At 54.7% G+C, this 27,686-nt stretch overlaps 2 protein-coding genes across 2 annotated transcripts; both read left to right on the top strand.

The window, feature by feature from the left end:
* The first annotated feature begins 1,975 nt into the window (after window positions 1–1,975).
* On the top strand, window positions 1,976–8,665 carry HOXD4 (homeobox D4). Its single transcript, XM_072810979.1, has 3 exons — window positions 1,976–2,457; window positions 2,719–4,614; window positions 5,085–8,665. The coding sequence occupies exons 2-3, from the start codon at window positions 4,179–4,181 to the stop codon at window positions 5,423–5,425; spliced, it is 777 nt and encodes a 258-aa protein (XP_072667080.1). The 5' UTR covers window positions 1,976–2,457; window positions 2,719–4,178; the 3' UTR covers window positions 5,426–8,665.
* Window positions 8,666–20,039: 11,374 nt separating this feature from the next.
* HOXD3 (homeobox D3) lies at window positions 20,040–24,959 on the top strand. Its single transcript, XM_072810978.1, has 3 exons — window positions 20,040–20,143; window positions 20,718–21,338; window positions 23,363–24,959. Exons 2-3 carry the CDS (start codon window positions 20,801–20,803, stop codon window positions 24,118–24,120), a joined length of 1,296 nt encoding a protein of 431 aa, XP_072667079.1. The 5' UTR covers window positions 20,040–20,143; window positions 20,718–20,800; the 3' UTR covers window positions 24,121–24,959.
* The last annotated feature ends 2,727 nt before the right edge of the window (window positions 24,960–27,686 follow it).

The raw sequence follows: 27,686 nt of genomic DNA, 5'->3' as shown, positions 1-27,686 counted from the left end.
GCACCCGAAGCGGGGAGGTCTGGGTATTGGTGGGGTGTCCGGGCCTTGTCATTTTTCTGTGTATCCTCTATCTCTGCTTTATCATCCTGTGGAATTTGAGTGACACCCCCCCCCCCCGTTTTCCTTGCAACAGGTTCGGGACCAGGAGACTGCGGCCCGTGAGTACCTTCCCGTTTCTTCGCAAGGCGGAGGCGGTGGGGATAGCGGGGAGGTGCCGGCGGGAGGGCGGCCGCGGCTGCCCGGGCCTGGCGGGCGAGGGAAGCTCCCTGGGAGAGGAGGCGCCAAGTTGGGCTCCTGGATGGATGGTTCGGGGCCTAGTTCACAGTCACGCACCCAAGAGAACAGCCGCAGGCGCCCGCCCTCGTCCCCCGGGGCCTCTCCGGGCCTCTCCAGGCCTCCCCAGCTCGCACAGGTGCAGCTCCGCGGCGGCGACGCTTCTGCTAAGAGCTTGCAGCTAATTAGCAGCCCGCCCTATTAACAAGTTTCGGCGAGCATCGCTTTCCGCTCGAACCAACCTGCTAGACGCCAGAGCAACGCGACTCCCCTCCGCAGCCCAGCCTAGCTTACCCCGGGCCAGCCTGGCCCAACCTTCTCTCCTCTCGTCTCGTTTTGTTTTTAATAAAAAGAGGAAAGAAAGAAAGGAAAAACGTTAACCCCCCGCGGCTGCGGGTGTGTGGAGTTGGTCCGCTTCCGGGGAGGGCTGCGAATTCTGAGCTTTGCGTGGAAATCCCTCCTCGCCCCTCCCCCGGCCCCAGCCCCAGAGGTTTGGGCTCTGGGCTGGGGACACGGGCTGAGCAAGGAGGGAGGGATGCGACCCTTCTGGTCACCTCTGCTTCTCTGGAACTGCAGTTGGAGAATTTTCGCACCAGGGCCGTTAGTGTTGCAGGCAAACGTGGTGGTGGTGGTGGTGGTGGTGGTGGTGGTGGTGGTGGTGGTGGTGGCGGCAGAGATTCTTGGGGTTCTGGGCTCAGAAGTTTGGATCTTTCTGAGTTGCACGAGCAGCGGAAGACAGGTACATTTCTGAGGAGGCCTGTGAAATCGCCAGGAGGACTATCTCATTAAGGTGAAGGTGGTGGCAGGAGAATTAAGGAAGACACCGTGACCCCTCCCTCGTTGCAAAATGGAGATTTTTTTTCTTTCAATGGGAGGAGGAATGTAGGAGGGCGATAGGAACCAGGCACCCTTACTCCAGAGTGGAAGAAGCTAGGGCTTGGCTCTGGGCCAGGTTTCTTTGCCCTCCAGGGTGGGCAGCCTAGTTGACTTCCTGGGGGCTGTGTTCACCCCCAGAAGTAGAGATTCCACCCAGTTCATAGTTCCCCTCTATTAATAAGTCTGGCTCAGATGAAACCGGTTCTGGGCTCCAGGCTGGAAAATCTGGTGTTCCCAGGACACCCTGGTTTTGCCCCCTTCCTGCCGCTGCCCCGGCTCTGGGTGCTTGTCTCTGCCAGTGCTCCTCACTTGCAAACCCACATTCGGCACCCTGTAGCTGAACACAGCACAAAAAGCCCCAGAGATCAAAAGCATTTGTATGGGCAGTTGAGCGGGAGGTGAATATTTAACGCTTTTGTTCATCAATAACTCGTTGGCTTTGACCTGTCTGAACAAGTGGAGCAATAAGGTGAAATGCAGGTCACAGCGTCTAACAAATATGAAAATGTGTACCCTCACCCGGGTCCCCACCCAGCCCAGTAGGCTCTCCCAATTTGTCTGGATAAAGCCTAGGCCCAGTGTCCCCAGGCAGGTGGGTGTGTGGGAACGCTTGGCATTAGGGGAAGTTGCAGGGTGGGGAACCCCCCCACCTTGAACAAGGGAATTTGGTGTGGAGGCAGCCTTGGACTGTCGTTAGAATTGGCACCCAGGAAATCCCTACAAACTAGCCAAAGCACTGGAACCAAAAGATGGGGGTGGGGTGGGGAGTGTCCAAAGTACAGAGTAGAAACTGGGAGCCAATTTTGCCAGGCTGGGGGGCAGAGGGGAGTTTCCCCGTTCTACCCCCGCCAGATCCAGTATAAGGCTGAAACTAATTTTTGGATCATAAGGGAGAAAATCAAAACAATCCAAAAAAAATTTTGTAACATCTCTCTGGCCTAAGGTGGAAGATCCCAAAGCCCCTCTTGAGCCCCGGCATCCTTCCTTCCGCCCCTGAAATCCATCCGGACTCTTGAGTGTGTCTGTATCCTTGGTGCCCCAAGCCGAGGGGTGAGCCCTAGACGGCGCTGAGGCGCTGGGGCGGGTGCAATTCATGAACTTTTGTACTCTTGTGTGCTGCTGTCTGCAAAGCAAAAATAATGAAACTTTGTGATATGTTTGTAAATGATTTCAAATGACCCCTCGCCCTGCCCTTCACCATTAGCACGCCGACCCTAGCCCGGGGCAGCTCGGAGCCTGCAAGCAGTGCCTGCCGCAGGGTCTGCAGCAGCAGGACGCAGAGGCCAGCCCCGCACAGGGCCCAGGAAGGTAAATGTGAGACTTCTTGGAACACTAGCTTTGCCAACCAACCTGGCTTGCCCCGCGCTGGGGAAAAGAATGGGCGGAGGATATTCTCTTCTCCCTCTTGCATCTTTTCTTCTGCCACTGGGGGGGTATTTTCTCCTTTCAGGAAAATACCACTCGACAAGGGGGTGGGTTATTTGGATCTAGAGGGGGGGGTAATAAAGCCGCCATTTCTGGGATGGATGATTTTTTTTCTTCTTTGCTTTTCTTTCTTTCCTTCTTAAGAAGACTGTCCTGCCTCCTTGGCTGCTCGGTCACTCCAGCCCTGGTACAAGGATGGGGAACTCGTTGCTGCAAATTTCCACCAAGCTCTTCAAGCTACCTGAACCCTCCCTGAAAGTGCGAGTGGCTGCGTCGGGCGGTGGTGGCTCCGAGGAAGAGGCCGGTCGGTGCTGGCTGCGGTCTGGGTACCCACTCTGGGTGGAACCCGGAGGTAGTAACGTTGTCTATATATACCCTGTAGAACCGAATTTGTGTGGTATCCACATAGTCACAGATTCGATTCTAGGGGAATATATGGTCGATGCAAAAACTTCATGTTTCTCCGAAATAGCCATAGTCGGAAGCAGAGGCCAGAGGCAGCCGGCCGCGGGTCAGTTTCCTTTCTGTTTTATTACCTTAGACTCCAGGAGGATGGACTGAGCCTGGTGACATAGTGGAGCCTCTGCCTGGAGAAGCCCCTCACCTTGAAACAGAGGCTCCTGTGTAAATCCTTAATTGCTTGCATGAATGCAGGGCCAAAGGGCTAGGTCTTGGGGGGCTGGGGAGCCAGGTGGAAGGCCAGGTAGACCCAGCCCCATGCCCTAAAGGAATATAAGGTGAGGTCAAAGGGTACCCAGTGAGGGTGCTCGCTGGTCCTTGACTGCCGAGTGGAAAGAAGGCTAGCTGGGAAGAAGGAGTGCAGGGTCCTTTGGAGCCCATCTGGGTGAGGTGGGGGTGCCATCACCACCTTCCAGGCCCACCCGTCAGCTGCATAAGCTGGGGGGGGGGGAGCTGGTGGCAGTCTTGGCCATACCTGCAAGACTGGCTTTGGCTAAAATCACTGCAGCCTGGGCACTCACAGACAGCTTGGCAGTTACTCATTGCCTGATTTGATTCAGGCCAGTCAGATTGCTGTAACTTTTGGGTGACCCTGGCGAAGACAAAGCCAGGACTCGGCCTTTGTACAACAGAGTCCCCTTCCCGCTGGCTGGCGGGAGCCCTGCCTGCCTGGGGTTCTCTGCCTAACTCAGAGGCTCCCTCACCCACCTGCCTTTGGGTATTCTGCGGCCTGACGGACTTGGAGTTTCATCCCCCCCCTCTTGAACTGTGCCCATTTTGGGGGGCTGTTTGCAGGCAGGGGGCGAGTGGAGAGGGCACTGGAGGTTAACAAAGTCAGTGGCAGACAAAAGCTGGGATGCCCTGCCAGGAGCGAGGGTGCTGGGGATTAGAGAACTATATTAACATCTGGTGGGGGCCCTCAAATGTGCCATGGCGAGTCACTTGATTACACGTATGTTATTTAGTTAAATTTGTGAAAATTATGAGATGCTCACCAACCCGGTGATAAACTCGCTCCCTCGCTATTGGCTGGCCTGGTCACATGGCCGCCAACTTTATTCAGTTGACAGCAAGTAGGAGGGCCCTATGGAAGGAGAAAAAAAGACAACACGAGAAAAATTAGTATTTTCTACCTTCTGAAATTAATGGCCATGAGTTCGTATATGGTGAACTCCAAGTATGTGGACCCCAAGTTCCCTCCGTGCGAGGAGTATTTGCAGGGCGGCTACCTAGGCGAGCAGGGCGCCGACTACTACGGCGGTGGCGTGCAGGGTGCAGACTTCCAGCCCCCGGGGCTCTACCCGCGGCCCGACTTCGGTGAGCAGACCTTCGGAGGCGGCGGCCCCGGGCCGGGCTCCGCGCTGCCCTCGCGGGGTCACGGGCAAGAAGCCAGTGGCCCCGGCGGCCACTACGGAGCCCCAGGAGAGCCGTGCCCCGCGCCCCCCGCGCCCCCGCCCGCGCCCCTGCCCGGCGCCCGGGCCTGCAGCCAGCCGGGCGGCCCCAAGCAGCCGCCCCCCGGGACGGCCCTCAAGCAGCCGGCCGTGGTCTACCCGTGGATGAAGAAGGTGCACGTGAATTCGGGTAAGGCGTCCCCACCCCAGCCTGGAGGCCTGGGCCCCTGGGGGTGCGGGGGGGGGGCGTGGGGGGCTTCCATGGGCGCCGCAATTACTCTGTCCATAAATTTTTATAGCTGAGGGAGCAGGCCGGGACCATGTGGCTGGCTGCCTGGCTGTGGGCGAAAAAGGGGGTGGAGATGGGGGTGGGGTGGGGGAGGACTCCATTTTCAGAGCGGAGGGAACCCGGTGGAGGAGGGGGGGGTTTCCAAAGGCTGGGGAATTGTGGGGCTCGCGGCGGGGCCGGGGAGCCGGGAGCACGTTGGGGGATCCCCGCCCGGGGCCTGGGGGAGCGGGTGGGAGCGGGAGCGGCGCGTGTGCGCGGGGGCGGGGAGCCCCGGGAGCGGCGAGGCCGCGGCGGCAGGCAGGGGCGCGTGCGGGGAGCCGGGCCTGCCGGCCGGGCGCTGGCCTCACCGCGCTGTCTGTTTTGTCTCGCAGTGAACCCCAACTACACCGGCGGGGAGCCCAAGCGGTCCCGGACGGCCTACACCCGGCAGCAAGTCCTAGAACTGGAAAAGGAATTTCATTTTAACAGGTATCTGACGCGGCGCCGTCGGATTGAAATTGCGCACACCCTGTGTCTGTCCGAGCGCCAGATCAAGATCTGGTTCCAGAACCGGAGGATGAAGTGGAAAAAAGACCACAAGCTGCCCAACACCAAAGGCAGGTCCTCGTCCTCGTCCTCCTCTTCTTCCTCCTCCTGCTCTTCCTCAGCTGCTCCCGGCCAGCACTTGCCTCCGCTGGCCAAGGACCACCACACGGACCTGACGGCCTTATAGAAGTGGGGACCCTGGGCCCATTCCTCCCTGCGCTCCCGGCTGAGCCGAAGCTGCGGGGGCAGGCCGGGCTTGCTGTCACCTCCCTGGGCTCTAAGGTACTGTGGGGTGGACCTGGGACACGCAGGCCGCCCTCGGACTAGGTTAGCATCCTGCCCGAGGGCAGCCCCCTCCCTGGAGCGGGGTGGGGGTGGGAGGGGGGCGGGATTCTCTCTCTAAGTACATGATCCTATGGCAGGAGCTACTGAGAACCTAAACCTTGGCGAGTTATTAAACTTATGAAAATCTCTGCTGTTGGATTTTGAATTTGCAAATGAAGGTTGGATACTTTATCCCAGCGTGAATTGGAACATCCTCCCCCACCCCACCCCTCCAGGGAGCTTTGTGGTTTAATAATGTGGGGGAGTTGAGGCAGAAGGCTGGCCACCCCTGTGCTAGGTGCTTTCAGTGGAGACAGGAGAGCTGGGCCAGGATTTGTGAACTTTCTGGGTTGTCTGTATAATTTCCAGTGTGGAAAAAAAAGAATATTTTGCTCCTAGTGGCCCCATGCCCAAAGAAATGAGTCTAAGAAGGAAATGGAAACGGGTTATTTTATGTTTAGATTATATTTGCTTAAATATTTATTTGTGGGGGATGGGATACAGAAATCACTGACATCTTAATGCCAAAAATCGTGAGATGGTGAAAGGGGCTGAGTTTCAGGGAGAAGAATCTGAGATGTGTGGACTAACTTCTGGCTCTAACCGGCATTTTGAACTCCACCCCCTCCCCACTCCCCGGAAATGTGTGTAGGGGGCCCTTAACCCTTTTAGAGGGAAGCAAAGGGTCCACTCAAAGTTGAGTTCTTGAAAATATATTTCCACATGTGCTTTTTTCAGCACTGTGCTTACAACTAGTTCTGGGTGATTAAAGAAAAGGGAAAAGAAAGAAACAAATGGTCCAACATTTTCCTTCTGGGGAAAGAAAACAAAACCTCTATGTTCTGGGTCATTAGGTAATGACTGAATTTTCTGTTCCAACTGGATTCCAAATGCTGGATTCCAAGTAACCCATATAGCAGTATTTTATAGGAATTGGTGTAGGGCCTATATGGGAGAGAGGGGGTGTATGGTGGGGAGAAAGTGGGAAAGTGGGGAAATTTTAGCTTTAAAAAAGAGAGAGAAAACTATTTGAATCTAGAAGTCCACAAAACTTGGTCTTAGGGGTTCCCCCCCCCCCGAACTTTTTATGTTTTAAACAAACGTAAGGAAGTTTTTCTCAACATTAATTAGAAGCAGAAATCGTAGAAGTATAAAAGTTTCAGGCCCTCTTCCTTGCCTTAAGAATAGTGGTTTAAAAACAATCAGTCTCAAACAACAGGAGTGATGTTCTTTAGTCATTTTTCTTATGCCTTGCCTGAGAAGGGTTCAAAGCTCATTTTTCTAAAATGCTGACCCTTAAGGATAAGGGGGAAAGAGTCAAAGGTAATGGCCAGAGTTCATATACTGAAATGAAACAAGACTTTGGAAGTTTAAACCCCAAAGCCTCGGGCTCCAAAGAGAAGCCTCTGGCTGTAGCTCCCAAAAAGTGACAAAAGGGGGTGGGGGGGGGGAAGGGATGAGCATGAAAGAGAGATTCAGAACTGGAGGTTTTTTTTTTTTTTTTTTTTTTTTTTTAATTTTAACCAGTGCTTCAAAACACTTTAGAAGGTTCAGAGAGAATTTTTTAAAAAATATATTTAAATGGAGGGAGAAAAAAGACTTTTTCTGCACGCATGTTCTTTGGTGTCTCCTGAGAGCTAAGAGCAGGTATTCACTGGAGTCCCTAGGCTGAAATTCCACTTCTCTAAAGTATCTTCCAAGCCTTGGTCTTTTGTATTAGACCCTGGGGACAGCTCTTTGTTCCTCCTTGGGGTGAGCCTGGCTCTCAGACTTGCACATGGCAATACTTGAATATCGCCACGTCGGGATATTAAAGATGGATATTCCTGCATTATTCGCATCATTGTTTCTATGACAAAAAGCAAAGAGTTCATACATAGTCAAGACGTCTTTTTTCTGACGCCCTCACGTTGAGAAGCTGAAAAGGTATTTTACTGAAGTTCGGCTAAATTACAGAATCAGGTTCATCCAGAGGACAAATTTTCTATTCGATTAGCTGTATTTCAGCCGGGAGGACTGACCTCTAAACCCTTAACCTTTTGGACTCTAACTACCCTTCTCTTCTTTTTTTTCCCCTCTAACATGGAGAGCAGTCTTTGGATGTAGCATTTGAAAAGAGCCGCTATCGTTAGGCAAGTTGGAAAGTTGCTAAGATTCTTTCCTCAAGCCCAAACCTGTGAATATATTGAACCTTCTCCTTGGGAGAGGGGGCGGGGAAAGTATATATTTTCACAACACCCAACTACATGTATATTATAAAGATTATTATATAGATTTCCCCCTTCCCAGAAGTTCAGGTTATTCACCCCAGCTTCAGACCAAATGCCAAAACTATGTAGCAGCCTTCACCCATGCCCCCAGAGGAAAGCCAAGAGGCATGTTTTGATGAAGAAAACCCAAGCTCCTTCTCAAACATAGCTCCACTACTTTGAAAAGTAACTAAATCAGAGAAACAACTTCTTTGTTTATAAGTCTCAGTTCTCCTCAGTTTCCAGGGATTGTCTTTTGAAATGTTAATGGAGCCTGGATGGCCCAGGGGGCAGCCTTCAACCCTGTGGTCCCAATCGGACCCTGGTGTCCATTTGGGCCCACAGGAGTGGGGCAGGGAAGAAGTAGTGCCTCCCACCCCCCACCCCCCCACCCCACCAACCACCACCACCTAGGGCAGGGAAGGAAATGAGTTTCCATCTGGGAACGTACTCTGCAGAAACCTAGATGTGGAAAGGCACAGTGCCCATTTGCTTTTATTTGTTTCCAGTTTGTTCCCCCAAATATGAGCCAGAAGTGTTTGTTTTGGTGGTTTGTGTTTTTTTTTTTTTTTTCCTTAAAGCTGTGTTGGGGTCGTGACTGGGGAGGAGTGAAGTGTTTGCTGAGGACATGGCTCCTCAGACTCCCATCTCACTTTGTCCATTGCAGCCTTTTGTTGGGAGATGACATTGTCAGTCAGCCCCATGGTGTCTGTTCACACAAGATGCTTTTTTAATAGAATTGACCAATGTTCTGCTGCCACTGATTAAAGTATTATTTATACTAATTGTTGCCTGTAGTTTTGATGTAATTCATTGATCTATATTTGAAATAATAAAAGGTGTAGCGAAACTTCCATCCTGTTTGGTGCCTCCACAGAAGCATTCTTCATTAAGTCTTCTAAAAGCCTTAACATTCGATATAAACAGTTTATTTTACGAATTTCTGCATCATGCCTGACATGTGAAGGTCAAACCGTGGAAGGGTTAGCAAATCTGTCATTAACCTGTCCCCCACACATGCACACTCCCAATTTGGCCACCGTATTCCGTGAGCATTGGGAAGCCTATGCTGGGATTCAGGCTGCAGGGCATTATTTTTTGAAAGGAAAATAAGTAACTTCCTAGGCTAACAGGAGGCTCCAGGTTGGCTCTCTGTGTGGCCCAGTGTAGGGCCCCCCCCCCAGACCCCCTGAGTCTCTCTTTGCTTTGTGGTGGGTGAGAGACTTCCCTGCCCACCCGCCACCCCCCACCCCAACTCTGGAAGAGTCCTGGGTTCTGGGCCACGTGGGACTGGCCTGTGGCTGCTCCCACCAGACCCCTCTGGCCTCCAATCTTGGACTCCTACTTTTCCTGAGCCCTTCAGCCCCACTGGGGCCTCCAGCACCTGCCCCTCCTCCCCCTAGAGCCCCCTCTGCCCTCCAGACGACAATAAACACTCCCCACTATAAAAAGTGGCGTGCACTATTTTTTTTTTTTTTTCTGTCTCTCTAGTCTTGGCCTCGCCTTGCACAGTGGGCCAAGACAGGAGTCCCAGAATAGCTGGGGGCGGGGAGGGGGAGCTGGCTCGCGACAGGAAATGAGCAGAATGCATAAAATCAGACATGTGTCCCTAATATATGGAAGGGCTGGCCTCCGACGCGTGGACATGTGTATTTATAAGTGTGCAGACAGAAGTTTAAATATTCAGGCCCATTTTATGATTGTCCTCTGCCCGTCTTCTGGCTAATGGCTCCTCCTGTGCCCACCAATACATCAATACCGCTGTGTGGACTGAATCGCGGGCAGGGCCGAGGAGGAGCAAGCGAGTCCCTAGCCGAGCCCGCTCGAGTGCAGTACAGTAAATCGGGGCCCTCGGCAGACGGCGCTTCCCGCCATGCTGGGGAGCCCTCCCTGCCCCCCGCGCCGGGCTGGGCGGCCGGGGCTCGCCGGCAGCCGGGGGAGGGCCTCCCATAACCCGGAGAATTTTCAAAGTGCGAGGAAGATGATAAGAATAGATTTCTACAAGTCCCGACCACGTGATTGGCGAAATAATTAATTCAGCACGTCCCTTAAGAAACACGGAGTCGTCATTAATCTGCCACGCAAAGGGCTCTCTCCGACTTGGAAAGTGCAGGGATCCCAAGAATATCACCCGCCGAGGGGGGCCGCGCGGCGCCCCCAGCCCCCTGCACCCCCGGCCCCCGCGGCGGGCGCGCGAGCGCGGCCAGCAGGTAAATATTTTGGCGACTTTTATTTCTCGAGATTTAAATCCTTAATGAACTTAGCTGTCAGGGCCGCTGACAAATCGTTCCCTTTGCTTCCTGATTTGGAACCGCGCGCCGGCGAGAAGTTGTTAGTGGCTCGGATGGTGACCTTTGGTTCAGCAGAGCTTTGCACTCATGAAAAATCGCTGCGAGCGGCCGAGTGTGTGTCTGGGAGCGCGCGGGGGTGCGTGTGAGCATGTGGGGGGGCGGGGGGCGAGGGGCGAGGGCGAGGGTGCGCGCGGCCGGCCCCGAAACAACAGGAGTTGTAAAAAAAAAAAAAAAAAAAAAAAAAAAAAAACACCCGCCCGGCTGGGGGACGCGCCTGGCGCACGCGGGGCCGAGGTTGCCCGGTCGCCTGTGTCTACCGGGAACAATGGTCGCTGTCACGGCATCTGCTGCCTATTCTTAAACCGGTGAGAAAAGGCCCCGGCCCTCTTTTCAGGCGAGGGTCGTAAATTTTTCCTTGCGTCATAATAGAGGGCTATAAAATCCAGTTGAAATTTTACCCCAGGCAGGGTTTTAACCAACAGATCATGATTTCCGAGTTGCTTCTCCCACTCCCCTCCTTTCCTACTGCTGCTTCTGTCACCACCCCTCCCCCCAAGGAGTTTCTCCTTCTAACCCCTTTATTTTTGCGTTTTTAATTTGGGAGAGGGTCTAAAATTAAAGGCCCGGGTTCGAGGTCCGCGCGCGGCGGCGGGAGCGGGAGACCCTGGGGCGAAAGGAGCCCCGGGGCAGGGGTGCGCGGGGGAGAGGCCGGGGCGCGCTGCGGAGGCTGGCGGCCGTCGCCTCCCGTTCAAGCCTCTTTTCTCCCACTCTCCGAGGGGATTTGAGGTCCCACTAGCCGCTCCGCTCGCACCTCACCCCCCCTGCCTGCCGGGGGGCTCTGGGCCGGGCCGCAGCGGGCGTTCGCCCCCTCCTCCAGCTCCCAGCTCAGGGCCCGGCCGGAGGAGAGCCTCTTTATGCGCCTCCTTCCCTCCCGTTGGCTTTGAGGATGATTTCCGCTAGCTGGAGCTGGCTGTTTGGTAGTTGTTTGGGGATTGTGTGTATGTTTTGATTTCTTTTTTTGGTGTGTGTATATTTCCCCCCGTCAGGACAGAGACAAAGTTTCCTCTGCTATGAATTATACATTCAAACAATAATACATTAATTCAATTATTCAAAGATGACAAATGTTTATGTGCTTTGCAAGTGACTCCGGCACAGATTCCGGGCGCTTTCTCTGAGCTGCTTGCGTTTTTCTCAATGAGAATTGGCTCCCCTCCCACCTCAACCCCACCCACCCCAACTCACCTCAACATCCCCCCATAGGCCCAGAGAGGAACCCACAAAAGCCTCCCCAGCCCCGCTGGCAGCCCGGCAGCCAACAGCCTCCCAAGTCCTGGGCTTGGCGGGCACCGGCCCGGGCTATTTTATCAGTGTGACAATTGCCCGGGTTGATGTGATAAATCATCGTAAGTAATTCCTGAAAGGGTGCGAGGCTGTTGGGGGCCGGGCGAGGACTGTAAATCTTTCCGGTTTATTGCTCTATGAACATATGCTCCGATTGAAGAAGGCTTAGATCCTTTCCTGGAGACAAATTCCCGCAAAGCGGCCCCCCTCTTTGGCAGGAGATTAACACTTGCTGCGGGCTGGCCGCTGGGCCCCCGGCGGGCAGCTAGGGGGCGGGATCGTCCGGGTGGGGGTGAACTGGGGGCACCCACGGTCCGGTTTCAAGAGGCGACCCGAGTGGGCCTCCTCTAGCCAGGCCCGGCCAGGTGAACAAAAGGAGGAGCTCCCCGACAGGTCTGGGGGCTGGAGCCTGTGACCTGTCCTCCGGGACTTCCTGTGCCTCCGAAGTGAGGATGAGGAGGACTTTACCCCCTTCTCCCCGGCTCTTCTGGGGCTGCGGAGCACAGTCACATTTGCCATCGCCTGTCGGAGACCTTGCAAGCTGTGACAGGGCATCTGCTCTGAGCCGGATGCCGTTGAGAAGCAGAACTGGCTGTGAAAACAAGACTTGGGGGGTGGGGGGGATAGGCTGGAGACCCCAGCGTGGGGCGGGATTCTGCAGGGCGGGTGGGTCTGGGAGAGGGCCGTGGGGCTCTCGGCAGGCAGGCCAGGCCCGGGAGGAGGCTGCTGGCTCCCCAGGCCCAGGGCCGAACCACTGTCCAGCACGCAGACCTGTTAGGGTAAATTCCGCGGGCCCCTCGGAGAGAGCTTGGAGCAGGTCCTGCTGTGCCATTTCTAGACATCAGCTTCCGCTACTCCGGCTAAGCCGGGCTAGGACTGATTTCGCAGCCTCCTCGCCTTCTCCGAGGAGCCGCGGGAAGCGGGGAGCCGCGGCCCGGCAGCGGCGGGGCCTGCGGGGTCGGTGGGCCCGGCCCGGTTCCCAGACGCGCCGGTCTCGGCGATCGGTGGCCCAGGCCAGCTCCCTGCAGAGGGGAGAGCGCTCCCGGCCCGGCCTGCTGCTCAGGCGCCTTTCCGGCTCCTCTGCTGCGTGTGCCCAAGCAGCCGGGGCCTCAACCGTGGGGTGCGGCTGGGGTTCCCCGGGGCGAGCGGCCCGGTCTGGGAGCCGCAGTCGCCCCCCTTAGGGCCGGAGCCTGCGCTGTCCACGGCTGAGCGCCTGGTCCGGGGAGGGGAGGGCAGCGCGGCCGCCTCGGCCGAGCCGTGCCCAGGTGCATGCGGGTGCGAGGCTCGGCCCGGGGAGCCTGATGCTCCACCGCCGCGTCCGGAGCCGCCCCCGACAGGCAGCCTCCAGAATTGCCCATCCGTGGGCCAGTCGGGTGCAAGGCTGGGCCAGGGTCAGAGGTCGTGGGGGGAGAGCCCCAGCGCCCCCACCCCCCGCCGGCGGCCGGGCTGGGGCTGCGGCGAGATGGGGGCTTTCCTTGGGCTCCGCGCCCACCCGTGTCTGCTCCGGGGAGTGGGCCCGGGTCCACGCTCGCTGCCCCTCCTCCTAGCCCCCAGGCCTGGCTGCGCTCCGGGGCTGGATGGCGTGAAAGTTTCAGCCTCAATCAGTACAATCTTCCCTCGGGGTCACGTGAACAAATATGCTCGCATTTGAAGGCAGCGTCTGTATTTCCCGACTACGAGGGGGTTTCCGGGGCTCTCTCCAAATCCAGAAAGGGCCACATTCCGCAAGCAAAACAAGCCCCGAGCTCTGGGGGGTCTGGGAGGGCTGGGCAGGAACCCAGGAGTGGGTGGGGGCGCGGGTGGCCGCGCTCGGGGCCTGGGAGCGGACGGGCGGGCGGGCGGGCGGGCGGACCGACGGGCGCGCAGCGCGGGCGAAGCCAGCTCGGGACGACGGACTCGTTCCTCCTGCGTTTATTGGTAGTTGAACCTCAGCCTGGTTCCGTTCTACCGGGAATTCCGTGTGCTCGGGTATATGGCCGCGTCTGCGAGCGCGCAAGACCAGGGTTGGGACAGTGTTGTCTGCAGACAAAGGGGGAAGGCTAGCTCTGCCCCCCACTGGCGCCCACTCTGAGGCCGAGGACACCAGGTTTATGATAAATTGGGATCCAGGTAAGCAATTGCATGACAAAATGGAAATCTTTGGGCACCGGGCTGCTTGCTGCCCTGAATGGGATACTAAATATGATTTATTTTGTGTAATCTGTGATCTTGATTATTGCCAATTGGTGAGGCAGTCCGCGTAGACCTAGATACACTTCTACATATACATCGGGGACGGTGATTAATCGTAAGGAGGTTCGCTTTGTGGGGATGCTCCCCGCCTACCCAAAGGTTAGGAGGACACACTACCTTGCCAGGCTGAGGGGGGGCGGGGGTGGCTGATGGCATGGTTGGAGGGAGGAGGTGGCAGTTTCAGGAGAGGGTCGGTGAGGGGGTCGGGGGCTGGAGGAAGTATTTTGGGGGTAAATGTGCAGTTATGAGAATGGGCTGGAAAATGAAATGAATAAAAAGAAACTTTTTTTTACACTGTCACTGCCAAAGTAAGATGGAGCGTCATATTAATTCCGTGTCTTGGGCTGCCTGGCTGGGCACAGGCAGGTTGATTTATATGTATTTAAAATAAACTCTGTGACCAGCCAGCTCCCTGCATTGTTCTGGGAGCTAGCTCCACATATGCACGCCTTTATCTCTTGCTGCTGGCTTAATATTATTTTTCCTTTAGAGGTTAAAGTGCTACTCAGGCTTTCCCCCCCAAATTCAAGAGAACCCCCAAACTACTCAGAAGAGTTTGAGAGGCTCCTCCACATGCCCCCTCACTAATCTGGGTTTTGAGTTCCATAATGTCAGGGAAAAGATTTAGGGCTCCTGGGTCCTTCTCCCCAAAGAACCCAGGATGAAAGCTAAATCATATTTTGGCTTGTGCATCCCTTGCATCCTTTTGTTTACTGGATCCTGTGGCTCCTGGCTGGAGGAGGACAGGTCCATTCATCCTGGGTTTTTCCGGGGCCAAAGCCCAAGCAAGCAGCTCCATGAGTCCAAGTGAGCAGCTCCAGGCTCGTGGGAATGCCACACGGCTGGGCCAGACTGGGCCTCTGTGGGGAAGGGTCCCAGAAAGCAAGGAGCAGTCCCTTAGCCTAGGTTGGGACAGGCCCCAGCTACAGAGGGACCGACTTCCAAGGGCATCGCCATCAAAGCAGAGCAGTAAAGTTGTTTTGTCAATCCGCTGCTCTTGGCTCCATCAGAACTTAAAGTCGCTGGACATTTTTCTTCGCCTGCTGCCTTGGAGCAGCGCGCCTGCCAACTTAGTCAGCTGAATCCAATTACTGCGAGCAGCATTTCATTTGGCCCCATGGAGCACTCACTTATAACTTCCCCGAAAATTTCAATAATCCGCACCAAGGCTCCCTATCCTAAAGACTTTTCCTGGGGATGCTGGTGGGGGTTGGGGTCTAGGGCCGGGTCTGCCTCAAACCAGCTCTTCCTTGACAGCTCACAGATGGGGCTCCCTCCTGCTCCCCCAGTTTCTGGCTGTGGAAAGGGTACTTGAGCCGGTGGCCCAGAGCCAGCCGGGTTAAGCCTACGATTCTGGGCAAGCAGGAGGCTGATGTTGGGCCTGTGCTGGATTTTGGGTGGGCTGAGCATTCGGGAAAGCAGGAGAAGGCAGTGGGGACTCTGGGTGGCCCAACTTTGTCCCCCTTGGGGTCCTCTTTCTTTTTCCCTTGCCAAGCCTCCTGCACCAGAGAGCAGGGTGCACAGGGCATCGCAGAGCGCCCAGGAGCACACTTACCCTGTTCCTCCACGGCTAGGAAAACAAAATCTAGGTACAGGCAGCGCGGGGTCGGCCCTGGTGGCCTCTCAATTTAGCTGTCTTCTAAGGGGAAGATCCTACTTTTCAAGAATCCTCTTTAAAAAAAAAAATAATAAAAGACTCAAGCAGTGAAAGTTGATGTCCGCTCACGTGAATGTATCATATAAAGTAGCTTCAGGGGCTCACCAGTCAGGTCTGAGGACCTGGATACATGGCGCCCCCACTGCGCAGCCCTGGGGCGGCCCCAGCAGCCTGGGCCCCCTGGGTCCGAGGCCGGCTGGGAAGCTGAAGCCCGGGCACGATATTAGGAGCCCTACCGGGCCGGGATCTCTCCGAGGCGCTTCCGTTGGGTGTTCATTAAGGGGTGAGTTATTGCTGTGTGAGCCAAAGGTCACTTCAAAGGCTTATGGCTGCGTGCTCTGGTCTTTAGAAGGGACTGGAACGCTTTGTGTGGGGCTTTCTCCTGCGCGGTTTAGTGTTTGCAAACTACTGAGTCGACAAATTGCACAGGGCAGATGCAAGAGGGGGGATTGTGTCTCTCCTTTCACCTGACCTGCATGGGCACCCGTTAAGCACCCACAGTCGTGGTGGACAGCTCGGTCTCTTTCTGGGTGAGGGTAGGAGGGATGTTTGTTTCTTAGATGCCTTGTAGCCTGATCCCCACCCAGGGGTGGTTGGGCAGCCCAGGCCAGGAGTGTGGTGGGTACCCACTGGAATAAAATAAATTCAGGGCAACCGGTCAAGATACAACGTACAAGCCAGAAAAGAGTGCCCAGCTCCCTTCCCACTGGGGCTGAGCAGGACAGCCATTGACTAGGACCTCCCCAGGCCCATCTGCGCCCTAGTCCTCTTTTTCTGGTGCTCTGTGCTGTAGCCTTCCTCCCATCCCCAATTCTGCAAGGTCCTCTTTTGCTCCTAGGACGGTGGGCTCGGCCTGGGGGATTAAGTCACCTGGAGCACTTACAGCTTGGTAGAAGCAGGAGAGAACTACTTGCCGTGGTGCCTTGACCCACTTGGCTCACCCTTTGCCCGAGGGTCTAGCGTTTTCCTCAGGTCGCACTCTTCCTTACCCCATCCGGCCAAAGATTTTGTGTTAAAGTCCACTGACTCCCTAGAAGCCGACCACGTCTTTTTTTTAATGCCGGGACACCCGGAGTGACTGCGGCCAACATATACAATAGTCACATTGATTATGACACCCTTAAAAGGGGTAGAGCCTCTCAACATGTGTGCGTAAGAAAGAACCGGCTGCCACTGAGGGTTTTCCATCTTGTTCCAGATCTGCCTCGACAATATCAAAAGGAACCCGAAGAACCTAAAAAGAGTTACAGCCAAAATTTGAGAACACACACACACACACATACACAATTGTGGTGAGTAGTGTGATTTAAAAATATATATATAATTTCTACTACATTTCCATCTGTCCTGCAACTCAAGGTAGCCATCTCAGGATTCATACATCAAGACATAAAACAAAGGGCGGCTTTGAAGTGGATCACCTCAGTGTGAACTGCTGCCCGTTACATGATAACCCATCATCGGCCTTCAAATTTATGGCGCTTTAATGGGGTGAGCCCGGTGCCTTAAATGCAGGGTGTATTACGTATTGAGTTATCTGGGCTAACTAAGAATGATTTAGAAGGCGCGTCCGGGTTTCCCATAGGGCAGAAGAGGCTCAGGCTGCAGCGAGATGGAGAGAACCGGGGCAGGAAGCTCTCCCGGCGCCGCGGCACCTCCATCCCCACGGAGCGAACCCAAGGAGCGGTTCGGGAATCCCGAAGCAGCAGAGCCAACGGGGAGCAAGAATCGTTGCTGTGTTCCAGCGAATTAACGGGGATGCCCAGCAAGTCTTGTCCGCCAAAAAGAGATTTGTGGGCTTCCGAGGCCCTGGTTTAGGGAAAAAAAAAAAAAAAAACAAACAAACAAACAACCAGGGAGAGGAGCCAAGGCCAACTGGAACCTTCGAAAAATGTGAGAGCAACAGAAACACCCGGCAGACCATCGCCTCCCCCTTCCTTCCAACTTGCCCGGACTCTGCGGGTCCATAAGTGACTGGGTTGCGGAGCGAGTCCCGGCCGGGCCTCCGCGCAGCCAGCGAGCCTCGGCGGCGGCGGCCCCGGACCGCGGGCGGCGGGCGGCGGGCGGCGGGCGGCGGGCGGCGGCGGGTCTTCGGCCCCCGCGAGGCCGCGCGTCCGCTCCCGCGTCCCGCCGCCCAGCAGAGCGGCTCCGAGCGGCCGCCTTATATACGCCCGGGGCGCGCGGGCCGCGGGTCGGCCGAGGTGCCGAGCGGGGGATCCTTTTGCTGCTCTTCCTCCCACGCGGAGCCTGTTTTCCACTTCTGAAAAGTGCCGGGCCTTGGGAAGTGTTTTTCTTTTCATTCCTTGCTGAAGCGTTTACTGCCGCCGCGCTTGCAGTCATAAATTTTGTTGCAAACCACAATGACAGGTGCATTGATATGCACCGTGAGAGCTCCAGCTGCTTAATAACCCCGTCCCCTGGCCGCTGTGAGCGCCTTTTATTTATTCGGTATCATATTAGGTATTGATCCCGGGCAGAATTAAGTGCAGTGAGCAAGTATCAGGGTTCGGCTGCTTCGGAGGCGCGGCGGGTGCGGCGGCCGCTCCGAGGGCCGCCTGCCTTCTGGCCGGGGACCCTTCGGCCCTGCGCTCCCAGCCTGCGGTTGGGCCTCCGAGCCCCGCTGGGCAACTTCCCCGGACCGCGGGAAAGGTCGAGCCAGACCCCCTTTAGTGCCCCTACCCGAGAAGGGGCCGGGGATCGTGCCCCGGCGGGGTTCTGGGGAGGCTGCCCCGGCCCGTGCCCCGGAGGCCGAGAGGAGCAGGAATGAGAGAAACGGGCAGCTGAGGACTTGGAAGACCGCCCCTCCCCCTGCTCGGGCTGGTCTTCACCCCAAGGCGTTTGGGTCCCCGAGCAAAAATGAGCAGAGGTACCAAAGGGCGGAAAAAAAGAAAGCCTTTAAAAAAAAGGGGGGGGGGTGATCGAAAAGATGAGCCACTGAACAGTTGACCATTGTCCAAGTGATTTATGACCCATTCCTGCTTTTTAGGTTCAAGCAGAGTTCACAAGGAGTAGGGATTTCTGGAAAGAAATAAGCTTTTTTTTTTTTTTTTTTTTTTTTTTAAAAAAAAACAGTTTTGTCGTAATATTCTGGGGTTCTGTTTTAGTAGAGTTCGCTTCTTTGGGGCATTATAAAGTGGAGGTGGCGGGAGGCTGCAAAGCCCTTTCTGGTGAGGAGAGGCCTCCTGCCCTGGCTTCTGGGGCAATAGACATTGGGGTGGTGGCTCCTCATTGAGTGGGCCTTCAAATTCCTTAAGACAATGAAAACAGAGGCAGGAGAACAGACGCTGTGGTTATTCATGAAGCTGCCAAGTATTTACACTTTGGAGGCCCAGGACTCGGAGCTTCTTCCAGGAATATGCCATAGGAACAAATATATATGTAAAGCCATCTGTTTCGAAGACCTGGTCAGTTCCTAAAGAGGCTATTTTAACGTGATTTGTCCACCTATCAAGATAAACTTGGTCAACCTGGGAGGCAAGACGGGGGAGGGGGGTGTATTTTGCTTTCACAGTTGTAAACAAAATGACAGAAGCAGCAGTGAGTTCTGGTGGTCTGAGTGTCACATGTGACCATTTTGACATCCAGAGGGCCCACAGATTAAGACCGGAACCAGGATCCCCAGAAAAGCCCAGAAACAACTAAACCCAGAGTACCCAGTCCTTTGGCTTGGAGGCAAACACATAAATATTAGTCACAGGATGAGGGTGTAACTTTCCATTTGATATTCAGTAACATTAGTGGTCAGAGAACGATATAGAAAATGAGTGAAAGAAAGATTAAGACCAGCTTTGCTAGGTAGGTATCTTAACCATGTGCATTTAAGAACAATAATAGAAACAATTTCTAAAACGCTTTCTAGCATTCTGTTATCCCATTGAAAAGGGCTTGTGTCTTATCAAGATAAATGTCAAATTCACTTGTATTTTGAAACAGAATGGGCAACAATACTATCAGACAAAGGCTAATATGAGGAATTTTAAATATTGGGCTCTTTGGTGAAAGTGGAGGAGAAATGAGGGAATGGAGGAGTGAGCTGGGTCCTAGTGGCCAAATCTATTAGGCCACATAACTTGTCTAGACAATGTGGTCCATCATGATGACCATGATGGAAGCCCAGGGAGTTTTGAGGAAGGAAAGGTGCCTGAAAGAGGAGATCAAGAATTAAGACCAGGGAGCTGACCTATGAGTTTTCTTTATCAAGCAGACAAAAGTGGTTGAATGGTACCAGTTATACTTTAACTCCTTAGGAGCCTTTCAGGAGAAGGGGGTGGAGTGAGTGAGAAGGGAAACCTCCATCAAGAATCAGAGGACACAAAAGGGACAGAATTTTTCTTAGTTGTTTTTTTTCCCCCCTTTTTCTAATTCTCAGTCCATTCATCATGCCATGAGAGGTTCTCTCATTGGTTGTGCAGCGGGTGGAGGTGGGGTGCAGCAGATGATCCAGAGCAGAGGTCAATAATAATATATATTTATGTAATGGGTGCAGCATAAACATGATACAATTATAATATAAAGTATTTTACATTCACCCATGTTCCATACATTTCAAATTCTAAATCTCTTCACCCATCTCTAGTGGTATCCATTTAGAAGTAGTGGAGGACAAAGTAAAGACTCCAGAAAATTGTAGATGAAAGAGAAGAAACACTTTTTAGCCTCAAAATAAGTTTGGGAGTCTAAGTGTTCTTGGTTTTTATCTTCTAGTACATTTCACATTGACCCGCAGAGTTAACTGGGCGGATTCTCACCCTGTCCCCAGAAAGTTGACTATCCGGTCTCCATGAAAGATGCTGTGATTTTGAAACCAGGTGGGGGAGATACCTTTTTTTTTTTTTTTTTTTGAGAGTTCTGGCTGTTCTGAGTGGGTTATAGAGTTTTATTTTTTCATCAACATCCTGGGGCGACCCAGTGATTGACTGGTTGGTCCCTCCATTCACTCATGCAACAGGCATTTATTGCTCTTACTACAGGAAGGGCATTGGACTGGGTGTTAGGAATATGTAGATGAATAAGACACAGTCCTTGCCTGCAGGGAGCTCAAAGTCCAGTGGGAGGATCAGCCATTAAAACGTTTGAGGCCATAAGTGCTTTTCTATGCCATTTCGAAAGCTAAATGGACAATCTTGAAGAAAGAAAATAGTGTCTGCGTGGGGAGGGAGCCCCTTCTCTTGGATGGAGTTGAGCTCAAGAGAAGGAAAGGTCTTTTCTTATGTTTATGGAAATGCCTTCTGACTTTTCCAAAGGTTCAAATAAGTTGAACTTCATAAAGTCTCAGATCCTCCCACTATGAAGGCAGCAGAGAGCAGGGCGAGCTAGTCCTTCTACACTGGTTGTCTTGTCAGTTACAGTCCCTCTGGGGCCTTTCACTTTTCTCCTCCACAGGTCACCTGGAGCCTGGGGCTACCCCGGCCCCCTCAGGATTCGGCAGACATCGGAGGAGGTGGTGAAGGAGACAGTGGTGGTCAATGTTATTTGAGCAGGGTCAACAGGCCCTGGAGCTTCCTGAGTGCACCATGCAGAAGGCTGCTTACTATGAAAACCCGGGACTCTTCGGAGGCTACGGCTACAGCAAAGCCACCGACGCTTACTACGGCACCCCCCATCAGCCTTACCCACCCCCTGCGGCCGCCAGCTCCCTGGACACCGATTATCCCGGATCCGCCTGTTCCATCCAGACTTCCGCACCTCTGAGAGCCCCGGCCCACAAAGGAACAGAACTGAATGGCAGCTGTATGCGGCCTGGCACTGGGAACAGCCAGGGTGGGGGGGGTGGCAGCCAGCCTCCTGGCCTGAACTCAGAGCAGCAGCCACCACAACCCCCTCCTCCACCGCCACCTCTGCCCCCATCCTCACCCACCAATCCTGGAGGTGGAGTGCCTGCCAAGAAGGCCAAGGGTGGGCCCAATGCTTCGGGCTCCTCAGCCACCATCAGCAAGCAGATCTTCCCCTGGATGAAAGAGTCCCGACAGAACTCCAAGCAAAAGAACAGCTGTGCCACTGCAGGTAGCTCTCTGAGGGTGCTCTCCCTGGGCTAAGTCCCCCAGACTGACCCCAAGAAGTTAGCTCACCTGGGAAGCAAGAGGCTCAGGGCTGGAAGTCCAGCTTTGGAGGCCATAGGTCTGCACTCCTATTCATGCAGAAATATCCTTTCTTTTTAGTGTCCCTGATTTGGAGCCACACCTGTACAGGGGCAGGATGCTCCATTCCAGGTTGCTGGTGCCATTGCTGGACAAGTCCTAAAGTTATTAGTAGATAGCTTTTTCTTATATCGACCTAATATCTGTTGTCCTAGGCTGCTGGTCCTAACTTAGCTCCTTCCATCCAACAGCTCTTCAAAACCTGAAGACAGGTATTATGACTCTCCAAGCCTGTTTTTTTTTTTTAAGATTTTATTTATTTATTCATAAGTGACACACAGAGAGAGAGGCAGAGACACAGGTAGGGGGAGAAGCACACTCCCTGCGGGGATCCTGATGCGGGACTCGATCCCAGGACCCTGGGATCACTACCTGAGCCAAAGGCAGATGCTCAACCACTGAGCCACCCAGGTGCCTGAGTTTTTACATAGTCTACATCACACCAACCTTACTCCCTTAAATTAGTAAGAACTAAAGTCTGTGGAGTGCTAACATGGATCCATGTTAACAACCTTGCTAAATGCCTTACAAGCATTATCTAATTTAATTTTCTGAAGAACCCTTTGAGGTAGGTATATAATAACGTCCCCATTTTACAGATAAGGAGACTGTTAGAGTTGCCCAAGATGACAAAACCACAGAATGGTGCGCTTGAATCCAACCAGAGCCTGCAAGACCTAGCCATGGACTCTGCTTGGTGTACCCCAGCCCAGATCTCCCCATCCCAGCAAATCCATAATGTGGAGGGTCATATCCTAGAGGAAGAGGATGTGCTCTGAAACAGGAGCAGCCTTGGGTTTCTCTTCCTGAAAAAGCTGATCCTAGAGTTGAGATCTTCTGTGGGTCCATTCACGGTGTGTAGAAGAAGACGGGCAGGGCCGGGAGCCCTAAGGCCTGCTGCCATTCTCCTCAGCCTGCTTGGTTCCTAAAATTTTCTGGCCTTGTGTCCTTTGATGCCATTTATTTTTAGGTAGATGAATTGGCTTCCAGGTCCAGAGCTAGTTTGAGTCCTCGGATGTAACTAAGCTTGTTATCAAGTCTCTGGTTTGCCTGCAATTCTCTGGGGCTGCTGCTCCTACGGGGAAAGTGCCTTCCAGCCTGTAAGCATCTTCTGCTCCTCCTTCCCAGCTGCAAGCCCAGGCCCCTCCCTCCCAGGAGAAATCCATTTGTACAAGCAGGGAGGGAGTGGACAAGCTGCTGAGAGGTGGCAGGGGTAGTGGAAACCAGGGTTGAGGTTGAGACTGCTGCTCCCAGCACTGAATTACTCAAAATGCACCCAGGCTGGCCTTGGAGCTCCTGAAACTCTGGGGCAGTATTTTTATGGTTTCTTACTTCCCTGAGTTTGGGTGCAGAGCCCTTGGGTGCAGCTGAGCTGGAGTGAGGTGCCCAGGTCTCCACCCTCATTCTGTGCTTCTTGGGGTGCTTTGCTCAGTAGCCAGCCCCGAAGCAAGCTTGAGGGGGGGAGAGAGGGAGCTGCCTTTCTCCTCCATCCCCCAGCAGAGTCTGGGAAGAGTGTTCAAAGAAGTCTGGCCCTTCTTTAATGGGGGCTGGGAGGGGGGTGGTGGCTAGGCCTTAGCAGCTGCTACTAGTCTCTCATTAAACTCCTCCACAGCCTTAGCCTTAGGGACAGGATGATGGACTGGGCTGGAAGGGAGGGGGCGGCAGAGTGAATAGGACCTCAGAAGGCAGATTGGGGGGGGGGGGTTCAGGTGCAACTCCTAGGTAGGACTGGGGCCTGCGAGGTCCCGCTCCGAATCTCACCTCTCAGCCGCCCCTCCCCCACTGCCAAGGTGGGGGGAGGGATAGAGGAGCCAGGGAAGCACCCCGCTGCAGCCCTGGGTGCCCCCTCCTCGCCCGCTCAGCATCCCCTCTACCTCCCTTCCTGCCCAGGAGAGAGCTGCGAGGATAAGAGCCCGCCGGGCCCAGCGTCCAAGCGGGTGCGCACGGCGTACACGAGTGCACAGCTGGTGGAGTTGGAGAAGGAATTCCACTTCAACCGCTACTTGTGCCGGCCACGCCGCGTGGAGATGGCCAACCTGCTGAACCTCACCGAGCGCCAGATCAAGATCTGGTTCCAGAACCGGCGCATGAAGTACAAGAAGGACCAGAAGGCCAAGGGCATCCTGCACTCGCCGGCCGGGCAGTCCCCGGAGCGCAGCCCGCCGCTGGGCAGCGCCGCGGGCCACGTGGCCTACTCGGGCCAGTTGCCGCCCGTGCCCGGCCTGGCCTACGACGCGCCCTCGCCGCCCGCCTTCGCCAAATCTCAGCCCAACATGTACGGCCTGGCCGCCTACACGGCGCCGCTCAGCAGCTGCCTGCCGCAGCAGAAGCGCTACGCGGCGCCCGAGTTCGAGCCCCACCCCATGGCGAGCAACGGCGGCGGCTTCGCCAGCGCCAACCTGCAGGGCAGCCCGGTGTACGTGGGTGGCAACTTCGTCGACTCCATGGCGCCGGCGTCCGGGCCCGTCTTCAACCTGGGCCACCTCTCGCACCCGTCTTCGGCCAGCGTGGACTACAGCTGCGCCGCGCAGATCCCGGGCAACCACCACCACGGACCGTGCGACCCTCATCCCACCTACACAGATCTGTCGGCGCACCACTCGTCTCAGGGACGCCTGCCCGAGGCCCCCAAACTGACGCATCTGTAGCGGCCGCCACCGGCCGGGACTCGCGGCGCAATTACCTCTTTTGCTTTGGTGGCGGGGGTGGCGGGCGGGGCCCGCGGGGCAGCTCGGGGACCCCCTCCCTCGCTCCGGCCCGGTCGCCGCCTCCTGGTCTCGGGCCCGCGGCGGCCGAGACGCGGGCGACTGGGCCTCCCCTCCAGGCGCGCCCTCCTTGGGGTGACTGGCCATAAATCAGCCGCAAGGATTCTCCTCTGTAACCCCGACAGTGCCATATACTGCGGACCGAGGGACTCTAATCGGGTAGTGGTGTCCCGAAGGTAAGTCCGAGACCCACCGGCGGCGCGCTCTGCGGAGGGACCAGCGCCCGGACAGCCCGGGCCTGGCCCGCGTCTAGCTTAGTGACGGAGACCTTAATTTATATGCTCCTTCCCGTCCCGTAAGGATTGCATCGGACTCAACGATCTGTATTTATTATTTGAAGCGAGTCATTTCGTTTCCCTGATTATTTATCCTCGTCTTAATGTATTTATGTGTATATTTGTAGAATTCTCCAGCCAAGCTTAGGAACGCGCTCCCAGGCCGCGGGGGCCACGTTTCACCTCTTTAGTCCCCTTGGTCTGAACTAGTTGAGAGAGTAGTTTTGAACAGTTGTAACCGTGGCTGGTGTTTGTAGTTGATGTAAAGGATTAAGACCGCAAATTGTCCTTCATGGGTAGAGTCAGGCGGCCCCGTGGCGTGGCACGACACCCGTTACTCATTTCTCAACAGCCGCAGCCCTCACCACTCGACACAGTTTATGGATTTCAAATTGTCTGGTACTATTTGAACAAATATTTAGAATAAAAAAAATTTCTCAGTCGGAAGTGTATCTGTGTTAATCACGCACACTTGGAAGTAGATCGCTCTGCCTTTTATCTTTCGCACAATCCCAATAGAAGGCCCCCCAAGTAGGCTGACTCTTGGATGTATACATTAAAAAAAAATGTATTTGGAATCTGGCACACGAATTGGTTCTGGGGATACTTGATTACATTGCAGCTATTGACATCAGGGGAGAAAATCTGAGGATGCAAGCCTAGAAATGGCCTGGGCGGGATAATTTGGGTAGGGCTTTGTGCTGTGCCTGCTTATGCTGTTTCCACCACCCTCTTTTTTAGAACACAAATCGACTTTTTAAAGATTGCATTTACACTGGGGAGGCCAGCACTCACTTTTCTGCGCTAATAAAAAATAAACTTTAAGAGAAAACTGACAATCAAAGAAAAGACACACGTGAAGCTGTAAGAACTGAGCTATGAAAAAGCTGAGGTGCACAAAAAGAAACGATCATTTGGAAACACGCACCTAAGCTTTTTCTCTAGGAAATGCTGTCAGGACTTTTTCCTTTATAACGGTTGGTGGTTCATTTCTAAAGTAAACAGACGTCCCCCGCGATGTAAAGTAATAAAAGTTTCATTAATGGAACATAACAAGTACAAACACCTTGTTTATTCCTGTTTCTTTGTACAAAACGGGCAAAAAATGTCTTCAAGGGTTAATATCCATTTTGTAAATATTAGTGTGGCTTTAGCTAGGGGCGGACAACGTCCACCCGCTCCTCTATCAGGAGACACTTGGAAAGCGCCTTCAGATAAGGTTCAATTCTTTTGTATTTCAGCAAAGTCTGCCCACGCATCTCTATTTGGTCTGACAAATAATGCAACTCCTACTACATCCCCGGTGACACGAGGTGAAATTCCCATTGTGTGGAAATAATTTAACTTCTAATCTTCTGGTGGAACAACAATCGTTTCTATTTGGATGTTTGTGTTTCGCTAAATAATGATGGCTCCAATAATATCTAGTTTCCTTGTTCCTTTGTGCTGTTTTTAAAATGGCATGTTAGGTTGGGGGTGGGAGGGGATTATCCTTTTGCTAAAATTTCACTTTATCTGAGCAGGTTTAGAGTATACATGTTGTAGAAGTGTATCAACAGAATAAATGACTTCAACTGAAGGGATATTTTACCCACTTTCAAGGCTTAAAATTGTTTTCTATGAAATTTGCATCGATAGGCAGAATTTCTAATTGTCTTGTAAGAAATTATTTTTTAAGCTATTAGGGAAGTCAGAGAAGAGCTTGCTGCCTTGCAGGGATTACAACAACCTTTCTTAACTGGCTAAATATTAAATAGATGAATTATCAGGCTGTTTAGATTCAGCCCGGTTTTCCCTCATCTCCTCTTCCTACCATAAATAATAATAAAAATACATAATGCATTATGGCTCCAGGCGTTTTCCAGCGCGGTGTGTTACCGCAGGAGTATCTGCTGAGTCTGCGGGTGTCTGCAAAGGCCCCAAGTGTCATCTGCGGCTTAGGGTTTCATGGATTAGACAGTAAACGGTGTCTAGGCCGGCTGCCACCAGCCTCCTCCCACACTGAGGCTCCAAACAAGTGCGGGGTTGGGGGCTCCCTCTCGGGGCGGTGGCCCAGAGGCACCCCTCTCTGATGAGGTGGTGGTGGGGGGGTCGCTTGGGACAAATCGGCTTTCTCTCACCTTTGGGGAAAGGTTTCCCGAGGCTTCTGAGAATAGCTCGGATTCTTTGCTGCCATTGGCGTGAGTGTCATGTGATGGGCACACTCGGCGGCTCCCGGCGCGGGGAGGGGGGCGCGGTGGTGAGTCTGGGTCGGCGCTTCCCGCGCGGCCCCGGGCCGGGGCGAGAGGGGGGCCCGCGGCTCAGCCATTTAAAACTTCATAAATTATAAACAAGCCGCCTTGGCCTTCGCCATAAATTCTGCTCCTTTTGAGCCTGCAATTAGCGTTAGGAAGCACCGGAGTCTAAACACAACCGAACGCCCTCTGAAGCGCCCAACTGCCCAAGGTTGCAAACCTTTATTTATTTGCCGCCCCCCGCCCCGCACCCCGAGGTCTGCACGCACAGCCGCCCCTCCCCCGCCGGCCGCGCGCTCGCTCGCGCTGGGTTCCCGCGCGGCAGCGGCGGAAGGTCACAATAGCTGCTGCAGCGCCGGCGGCTCCCGCCTCCCCCTCGCGGCCCTCGAGCGGCGGGGAGAGCGCGTGGGGGAGGGGAGGGGAGCGCGGCCCGGGGGGGGGGCGCCTCGCGGCGCGAAGGGGCAGGTTGGCGGCGGAGGGGCGCCTCCACCCCAGCCCGGGGCTTCCGCCCGAGGCGGGCTCACGGCGGGGAGGGGGCGACGGGGGCGCCCCGAGGCCTCGAGGCTGCGGGTGCAGGGCGCTCGGGGCAGAGCCGCAGCCCGGCCCTCCAGCAGCGGCGGCGCCTTTGTGCGCGCAGCTTCCCGGGGGCTGCGCGCCGCGGGGCCTAGGCCGGGAGGGGAGCACGGGCTGGGCCTCCTCTCGGGCATCGGCCTCCGGGAGGCTGACCTCGTCCGCCGCTCCGAGGGAGGAAGCGGCGCTCTGGCTCAGGCCTTGCTCAGCTCTTTTTCTCCTATGGAGACCGCTGATGGGTAGAGTGGGGGAGGGGAGGGGCCACGGAGGTTTGGGGGGAGCCTCCTGAGGCTTGGAGTCTGAAGCCCAGGCCCGTGCAAGGTGGTGGCAGCCTTTTGGGAGCCCCTGGTTGTTCTAACGGCCCGGCAGT

This window comes from Canis lupus, chromosome 34 (assembly GCF_048164855.1).
Source record: "Canis lupus baileyi chromosome 34, mCanLup2.hap1, whole genome shotgun sequence".
NCBI classification, from domain to species: Eukaryota; Metazoa; Chordata; class Mammalia; order Carnivora; family Canidae; genus Canis; species Canis lupus.
Note: the sequence above shows the minus strand (reverse complement) of the source record. Positions and strands in the feature narration are given on the sequence as shown.

What these genes read in the sequence shown, in the direction of transcription:
- HOXD3 (XM_072810978.1), top strand. Translation starts at nt 20,801, where the DNA reads ATGTTATTTGAGCAGGGTCAACAGGCCCTGGAGCTTCCTGAGTGCACC. An exon ending in GAACAGCTGTGCCACTGCAG is followed by an intron (nt 21,339 to 23,362) that starts GTAGCTCTCTGA and finishes CTTCCTGCCCAG; the next exon opens with GAGAGAGCTGCGAGGATAAG.
- HOXD4 (XM_072810979.1), top strand. Translation starts at nt 4,179, where the DNA reads ATGGCCATGAGTTCGTATATGGTGAACTCCAAGTATGTGGACCCCAAG. An exon ending in GAAGGTGCACGTGAATTCGG is followed by an intron (nt 4,615 to 5,084) that starts GTAAGGCGTCCC and finishes TTTGTCTCGCAG; the next exon opens with TGAACCCCAACTACACCGGC.